Here is a 9,653-nt window from a genome sequence, read left to right on the forward strand (position 1 = left end):
ATCATCAAAGTTGAAAGTTACATCTTTTTCAAACAGCCTGCACAAAGGAGTAGCAATTTTTGAAAAATCTTTAATAAAGCGCCGATAGAAACCTGTGTGTCCCAAGAAACTCCGAACACCCTTCACTAAAATAGGTGGAGATAATTTTTCAATCGCCTCCACCTTCGCCTTATCAACTTCAATGCCGCTCCTAGATACTCTATGACCCAACACGATGCCTTCTTGTACCATAAAATGACACTTTTCCCAATTTAGTACCAGATTTGTTTCTTCACAATGGGCCAAGACCTTGCTTAAATTCCTCAAGCAATCATCATAAGAAGAACCAAAAACTGAAAAATCATCCATAAACACTTCCACGAATTTTTCTACCATGTCAGTGAAAATAGCCATCATGCACCTCTGGAAAGTGACTGGTGCATTACAAAGACCAAACGTCATTCGCTTGATGGCAAAAGTACCATAAGGACAAGTAAAAATGGTCTTCTCCTGATCCTCTAGGCATATGATTATCTGATTGTATCCCGAATAACCATCAAGGAAGCAATAATTTCATGCCTGACTAATCTGTCTAGCATTTGGTCAATGAATGGAAATGGGAAGTGGTCCTTGCGAGTTGCTTTGTTGAGCCGTCTATAATCAATGCAGACTCTCCACCCCGTAACAGTGCGAGTAGGAACTAGCTCATTCTTCTCATTCTCAACTACAGTCATTCCTCCCTTTTTAGGCACACATTGAACTGGGCTTACACAGTTGCTGTCAGAAATAGGAAAAATGATACCTGCATCGAGCAACTTGATTACTTCCTTTTTCACCACCTCTTTCATAATGGGATTTAATATTTTTTGCTGCACCATACTGGGGCGGTGTCCATCCTCTAAAAAGATTTTATGCATGCAAAATGATGGACTAATACCCTTGATGTCAGCTATAGTCCACCAAATGGCCTTTTTATGCTAGTGGAGTACTTTGAGCAATTTTTCTTCTTGAGTGTTGGTCAAGTGGACGAAATAATCACGGGCAATGTCTCAGAGTTTCCCAAATAAGCATAGCGCAGATGCGCTGGAAGTGGCATAAGTTCTAGCTTCGGAGCTTCTTCAATAGATGACTTAGGAGGGGTCAGAGTGACAGGCCTGTCCAACTCTTCAAATTTTCTAAACCCCTGGACAAAACTGCAGGGCATATCCAGTACTTTCTCAACTTCTCCCATCATTTCATCTTCACTATTTTCTCCATCCTCAATCAATACTAGTTCAACAGGATCTACAGGGCTCATATAGGGCACTAACGATGTGGCATCACTCTCCACCATAGAGATCATGGATAACTCTTCATAGTGGGCTGGGAACCTGAGTGCTTTATAAACATTGAACACCTCCACTCGATCACCTACTCTCATCGTCATCTTTCCTTTGCAAACATCAATAATAGCTCGGCCCGTGGCTAAGAATGGATGCCCCAAAATAAATGGCACTTCCTGATCAGGCTCGTAATCAAAGATAATGAAATCAGCTGGGAATATGAAAGAACCCACTTGAACTAACACATCTTCAATCACTCCCTCAGGATGAGCAAGGGAGCGATCAACTAACTGTAAGATAACTGTTATTGGGCATGGCTCACCCAACCCCAACTGTCTGAACACAGATAGCAACATCAAATTGATGCTCGCTCCAAGATCACATAAAGTTCGCCCAACAACATATTTACCAATCGAGATTTGGATAGTGAAACTACCTGGATCCTTCAATTTCTGAGGTAACTCACCCTGAATTCTTGAACTGCACTCCTCAGTGAGTGCCACAGTTTCAAACTCGGTCAGCCTTCTTTTATTTGCCACAATGTCCTTGATGTACTTTGCATATTTGGGTACTTCTTGTAAGATGTCAACCAATGGAATATTAATTTTCACCTGCTTCAAAGTATCAAGAAACATTTTATATGCGGCGTTATCCCTTAATTTCTGCAATCTTTGAGGGAATGGAGGTGGTCGCCTTGCAACCAATGGTGGGGGTTGCTTAGCCACCGCCTCTCCAGCTGGCTTCTTTGGCTCCTTAGCTTTTTCTTATGTTGATTCTTTAGCGGTTGGCCTCTCATCAAAAGTCACATGTTTCCTCTTTTTAGACTGAACTTCTTCTAATTGTCTCCCATTCCTCAACGACACGGCATTAAGGGCTGCCCTAGGATTTGCTTCAGTGTCACTTGGAAGAGCTCCAACTGGTCTAGTGTATTGAGCACTGGCAAGCTGTCCCATTTGGCGCTCCAAATTTCTCATTGTTGCAGCTTGGCCTTGCTGTTCAGCCATCACTTTTTGAGAGAGGGCTTACTATTCAGCCATCACTTTTTTCAACATGTCTTCAAGGTGACTTTTAGGACTCGCTTGTTGTTCAACTTGAGGTGGTCTATATTGCTGTTGAGGTGCTTGAGGCCTGTATTGATTCTAAGTACCTTGGTTTCCACCCCAAGAGAAGTTTGGGTGGTTCCTCCAGTTGGGATTGTAAGTGTTTCCATATTGGTTTGTTTGGCCCCTATTTAAATTACCCACAAAGCAGACAAACTCTAGGTTAGCGGGGCATATGTCGCTTGTGTGACCCTCTCCACATATTTTACAAAACACGTGAACCTGTTGTACCGATTGTGCTTGTTGCTTGTTAATAATCAAGGTCATTGATTGACTTGATTGGTCAGTGTAAAAATCTGCGCTGATAATGCTGAGACGACATCTAACTCAAGAACTCCTGCAGACTTTTGCACTGTGTGTCAGCCCATCTCTCCTTGACAATCCGGATTGCTTTTTGGAGAATTTGTTCAATAATGCATATATCTCGTCAAAGCTTTTCTCCAACACTTGACCTCCAACTGCAGCATCTACCACAATCTTTGTTTCAGGATGTAGACCTTCTATGAAAGTGTGAGATAATACTTCTCTTGTCTGATTGTGATGAGGACAGTCTCTGATTAGCCCCTTGAACCTTTCCCAAGCTGAGTATAAAGATTCTCCTGCTTTCTGTTTGAAGGCAACTATCTCACTTCCGATCTTTATAGTTTTGCCTGAAGGGAAGAACCTTGCCAGAATTTTTCTTGCCAAATCATTCCATAATGTAATGGAATTAGCTGGTTCTGCCTTTAACCATCTCTTAGCTAAGTGACCCTGTTAGTGATATAAGTATCACTAATCTCCAAGAAGTTCAGAATATGCTGTTGTGGATCCTCGTGTGGAAGACCCATAAACTGCCCGTTTGCATGAAGTAGCTGAATTATGCTCTGTTTCAGCTCAAAGTGCCCAGTGATTCTGGGCTTCACAATACTGGAGGTGACATTAGCAATACTGGGCATGGCCATTTCTTGAACAACCATGTGTTGCTCCTCTTCCATGTCCACGGGAAATTGAACAAGTGCCTGAATATTATTCGTGTCTCTTGCTTCCCTCAGACCTCCTGTGAAATGTTCTCTCAGGTTAAGGATCAAAGCCTTGAAGTCGGTCCTGGCTTCTGACCCTGCGCATTCAATCAAAGTTCCTAAGATCTGAGCAACAATCAAGTAACGTTAGACTCGATGAAATAAATAATTAAAGCAAAAACTAAAAAATAGTTAATATTCAAGTCCCCGGCAACGACACCAAAAACCTATTGCTCCCAAACACACACACAAGTATACGTGGTCGACAAGTAATACAATAATAAATTGAGTGTCGAACCCACAGAGACTTGTATAAACTACTCACTAAATCACTAAAATTGTTATTCAATCCAGCTAAAATCAAAGTCCAATAATATGATTATATTATACTACTATTCTAAATAACAACTGAATTATCAAGTAACGAGTTGATTGTTATGTATTCAGTAGAGACAAGTATTCCAAGGTTGTGATCGATTCACCATTCGTATTGTGTTCTAATTATCTCTCCCTTTCATATAATTTACTCATGGTTGCTAATTAATCGATAAATGCTCTCATAGCCTTCTCCTGAAGTACTACTCACCTATTCTCAATAGATTAACGCCTATATTCCTATGAAATCAATCTATTAAGAACGCATTAAGATTACGATCCTAACCACAAATCTGCTCCCCCTAAGGGTTAAGATCATGCTTCCTTCAATTCTTCTCTAATCTAAACACGGCTTTCCCAAGCATAGCATAGATAGTAAATAGAACCTAACTGCTGGCCAGACAATTAAGCAATTAATCACAAAATAGAAGAAACAACCATATATTGGTGAATTATAATCAAGTTCAAGCTAATATCAAACAACAATATTCATGGCTAAATCACAACCCCCGAACACTAGGTGTTTAGTGTCATGCCCTAAACCTTGGGAGGCTGGCACCCGGTGCCGCACTGGCCCGAGCGAACCACTCTGTAACTCATGCATTCCTTGTGTAACTATCATGAGCCAAATCGCCCCAACTCGTAATGTACAATTGTAAGTGGGCAAATGTTATATTAATAAACCATCGTTCATAAAACATTAATACATATGGGCTGTCAAGGCCTCTAACATACTGTACAACATGAACCTCTGTCTACAAAGCATCTAAGATTATTTGACATCAAATGGGGCAGGGTACCGGCTGACCCATAAGTATGTAGTAAAACTCTAACACGATGACTCATAGACTCGGCTACACTCCGAATAAGGTGGAGTCTTACCGATCCTTCACTGAATGCCAATCTCGTCTACGATGAGGGCTTGCCAAACTGATTATCTATACCTACAGGCATGAATGCAGCGTCCCCAACAAAAGGACATCAGTACGAATAATGTACTGAGTATGTAAGGCAGAACTAAAATATACAAATAAGTCAACATTAATTAATGACATATAAGAATCAACCTGCATCTCTGAAGCGCCACCGTATATTCATACTTGCATATATAATTCTTCGCTTTGAGGCTATTATTCATATCGTATGATGCATGACTGCCCGACCGGCCGTAGCGTGATCGTAAATGCATGACTGCCCGATCGGCCGTAGCTCGGTGGTGAATATGTAACTGCCCAACCGGCCGTAGCTCGGTGGTAAATGTGTAACTGCCCAACCGGCCGTAGCTCGGTGGTAAATTAATATACATGTCTGCCCAACCGGCGGTAAATAATGATACGTAACTGCCCAATCGGTGGTAACTGCCCGACCGGCTGTAGCACGGTGGTAAATACATGAAGATGCATGTACATGTATCACTATATTATAAATATTAACTTCTCTATCATATACCATACACAACTTCATTCAACATTTTAATCATATAGCTCAATAGAGACTTAGGAACATACTTAGACATGCTTGAATATCATTTTATAGGAATGAATAATGTAGATATCCTTAACTGCTAAGAGTAGAACCACTTATGGAATAATATTACGTTTACATATTGTTACTTGGATCATGCCAAAAGAAGAAAGGATTAGCCTTAACATACCTGAACCGATTCTCTTGACAATCCCTCTAACACACGTTGATTGCGACAAACGGCATCGAAGAACCATGACTGTCTGAGAATAAGGCATTGTAATCCAATATACAGAACCTCCTCAGAATCTTATTCTATATCCGAAATAAAACCTCCTCAGAATCTTAAAATCAGCTCAACTTAGAATTAAAATACTTTCCACCACTAAGAAGAGCTAGCTGGACATGTTGAAAACAGAAAAAGGAAAAGAAGAAAGATAGTAATCCTGTTTCACAAATGATTATTGAGGCCAATTAGAAAAGTGCTAGAGGACATTGTCTTCAGAATCATAGTCCCAGCTGAATTTAAAGAATAGAACACCACCAATCATCACAAATAAGAAGCATGATACCAAAAGAACAATAAAAAAACGTGGCAACATTTTTCTCTAGTTGTATGTTGAACAAATATATTAATCGTGCTAAACTCCATTTGATGTCTTTCAGTGAAGGAAAGGACACATCCAACTGAAGTGGTGTTGGTTTATTCAAGGAGTTAGAAATACAAGCAAAAGATAAACTTTGAGCGCCTGATGTTTGAGTTACAAAGAAGAATAACTCTCGGATCATCCCCATCTTTGTACCAATTAGACGTAGATGCTTCAACTTAATCAGGAAATAAGATGCCAACGAAGCTATTACAAATTTAGCTGGAAAGTCCAGCTTATCTTCACCATCCAAATGAGAGGGAATCGACATGTTCTCCTTTACAAAATAAGGGATGTCTTCTAGCAATGGAATCAAGGATGTATCCAGCACCCCTAATTTCAAGTTGGACCATTTCAATATTTTCCTTCCCCTTGCTGATGATGAGTCACTTAATGTGTTTCTATGTGGCTGCCACGTGGGGTGAGATGGGAAAATTTTAATCTCTATCCATTACTTGTTAGGTAATTAAGTAGTGTTCCGTTACCTGGTAATTAATTAATTATCTGCATAATAAAAAAATTGTCTCAAATTACTTAAAAATTCTACTTATTTTTGATACACTTTATACATCTTACAATAATATACTTTACTATCATGGTCATGTGGTACCATATAAAATTAATACATACACACAAGCACGTATTAATGAATTTAATGTACAAAACTATTTATTTTTATAGAGATATTGTATTACGTGCACCCAAAAGTGTCCGATGATACAGTGCTATGGTATGTAATTCTAACTATTAATAAGAGGGAATAAGCACATAGGGGGTCAAACATGCCTGAGAGTATTTCAGTAACTTCACGAAAAGTGAGCAAATCATTGATCGAAAAGTAATTGTATTGTAGCTGCTATATAAAGTTTTCGGTGCCCTAACGAAATTACCCTTGCTTACCTCATCAACCATTCAGCCCATCCCTTGTACCACTTTTTGAAGTTTCATTTTTGCCCCTGTTTTGATCCTTTATTACATATTTGCTTATGAGTATGTGTTTTAGTAATTTTGTCAAAGTCTGAGCACAATTTATATTCTGAAAAGTAATAGATATGGTGTCAGAGAGAACCTGACATATTTTTCTCTCTCTTTTCCCCAATCTCCATAATTCTACTTTTTGACGGACTAGTATATTCTTCTTAGTTTTATCTTTTTAAAATTGTATGAATACTCTACACAAGAATTCAAGCTTTTTACCTCTACTTTAAATAAATAAAACAAGAGACAAGATTTTATAATAAATTATATAATACTGATAAACCCAATTTAACCCATAGGAAAGGCTAAAACCTCTCTACACAAAAACTAACGACTAAATCTATCTCTACGTTTAAAATGGAAAAGACACAACTTTTTAAAGGAACTTAGAGTTGCAAACTGTTTTTCATTGTTTAACATAACTTTAACAATTCAATGTAAAGTTACGTTCAGTTGTAATACTTCAAAAACGAAAATTTGTTTATTTTTATTTTAAATTAACATAGTTTAATTCATAATACAATAATAATTGTAGCATATAATATTTGTTCTTCCATGCTAAATATCTGTTGTTACTAATAATGGGTTATCCAATATTTGATCTTTAGTTAAAGAGAAAATTATCATGCATATGCTAGATGCCATGTTAGAGTTCAAGAAAATTATCAAAAATTACATTATAAATACTACATTAAAAGAAAGGAATTTTTATTGTGCATTTGTAAATTAAATAAAAGAGAATACATAATTCTAAGGTACATTGGATGGTTTAATTCTACTATTATAACCATGCATTACATCTTGTAAATATACCTAAGCAAAAAAGAATAAAATTATAACAGAAAGAACCAAATTAAACTGAAAGTTTAAAATACCATAAAAATAAAAATGTATAAGAATGAGTCGTTCACCTTTTCAACTATTCAATATTGATTATATGATTTTGTATAACATTGGAATTTTTAATATTTCATGATTACTCTCTAATTTTTTGCGATTTAAATTTCAAAGTTTAATCCGGAGCACCCAACCGATTAAACTAAAAATAACCATATATATATATATATATATATATATATATATATATATATATATATATATGTGTGTGTGTGTGTATATATATATAACTAAGACAAGTAAATTGAAAATTCAATAGACTATTTATATAAAGATTTAGAAAAAATCTCACTATGCAATATAGGGGTCGTTTGGTAGGGTGCATAGTATGTAATATATACATAAACACAAAAACACAGATGTGTCTGTTATTATACATACAAGTATACAATTTTATATTTACATAAGGTAGTATTAGTAAATATGTGCAACAAGAATTCAAATAACTAATACAACTTAAATAATGCTTTTATGCACTAACTACACATGGGAAAAGAGATATCTTGATATTAAAAAAAACGTAGAAACTAGTGGTGTTTGCAAAAGCTTTAAACACCAGTAAGATTTATCAAAACTTGCGCATTACATGGAATATATCTAACTCGTAAAGAGCAGAAAACATTACTGGACTTATACAAAAATTATTTGTTGTTAATTGTTAAAATAATATAGATATATCTTAAAGCAATACCAAGAGAGCAACTGAATTGCACTGTACTGGAGGCAGCATTATTTATTTGGAGTAAATTGTTAAGTTAATTGCTGAACAAAATCCCCAACCTTACAGTCTCACACAACAAAGGTAAACCGCCAACCGATACTTTCATACTATCGCACTAAGCCCTACCTCAAAACTATCTCCTAAGAGACATAATCCCTTCGAACTCATGTAGATTTACTACGGCACATCCTGATGCTAAGGTACGGGATGTAACATTTAGTCACTCATGATGTAATCAAACAATTGCATAAGTTTTGAATAATTGAAAATACTAGAAAAGATAAAGAAATCTGAGATGTTCTTGCTCCCGGATGTTTCTTGTGTGTATTTTTCCTCCTAAGTCCGTTTCTCCAGGTCTAAGCTCTGTCAAACGTTAACAAAATAACGTTTTTCCATGTATATATATCAAGTAGGGTCAGGCCTAGACGAAACACCCTTTCCTGCGCGAAATAGGACTCTGAACTCTGTAAAATTTGTACAGGCACGCCGTACCCTGCGGCGCGCTAATGGAGATTATCAGTAGCCTTGCATTTTTCTTGTTAGGCCAGTTTTTACACTCTTGCGCCGCCCCATACGGTAGTGAGAATTTGCGAAAATGCAAAACATGAAAGTTGTATTCCTTTCAAATAGCTTTCCAACGATATATTGTGGAGCCCAAACGGAGTTCTGAGCGAAAAGTTATGTGCATTTTACTAGACAATGCGCCGTATGACCGCTCGATTCTTCGTTTCGTTCTTAACTGTAACGACCCGACTGGTCGTTTTGAGCTTTTGCACTTCGCTCGCCAGTTCTCGGGAATGACTTGCCCCGTGTGGTGTATTATGACTTGTGTAAATCGTTGGTGTTGGGTTTCAGGTTAATCAGAATGAATTTGGAAGAACAATCTCAGTTGAAAGCTTAAAATTTGAAAGGTTGACCAAGATTTGACTTGTTTGTATTTGATCTCGGATTGGAATTTTTATGGTTTGGTTAGCTCTGTTAGGTGATTTGTGACTTATGAGCATGATCGGAATGAGTTTTGGAGTTGTAGAGAAGATTTAGGCTTAGATTGGCGAAGTTGATATTTTGGCGATTTCCGGTTGATAGGCGAGATTTTGATATAGGGGTCAGAATGGAATTCCGAGAGTTGCAGTAGCTTCGTTGTGTCATTTGGGATGTGTGTGCAAAATTTC

General features: G+C 37.3%; 1 protein-coding gene and 1 non-coding gene across 2 annotated transcripts; one reads left to right on the forward strand and one right to left on the reverse strand.

Moving 5' to 3' along the window:
• Positions 1–997: 997 nt before the first annotated feature.
• On the reverse strand, positions 998–1,936 carry LOC107793385 (uncharacterized). Its single transcript, XM_016615726.1, has one exon. It carries the CDS (start codon positions 1,934–1,936, stop codon positions 998–1,000), a length of 939 nt encoding a protein of 312 aa, XP_016471212.1.
• Positions 1,937–2,935: 999 nt separating this feature from the next.
• LOC142175034 (small nucleolar RNA R71) lies at positions 2,936–3,040 on the forward strand. The gene has a single exon (XR_012704224.1). It is a non-coding gene; the product is annotated as a small nucleolar RNA R71 (small nucleolar RNA).
• The last annotated feature ends 6,613 nt before the right edge of the window (positions 3,041–9,653 follow it).

The sequence above is a fragment of the Nicotiana tabacum genome, chromosome 20 (genome assembly GCF_000715075.1).
Source record: "Nicotiana tabacum cultivar K326 chromosome 20, ASM71507v2, whole genome shotgun sequence".
NCBI lineage: Eukaryota > Viridiplantae > Streptophyta > Magnoliopsida > Solanales > Solanaceae > Nicotiana > Nicotiana tabacum.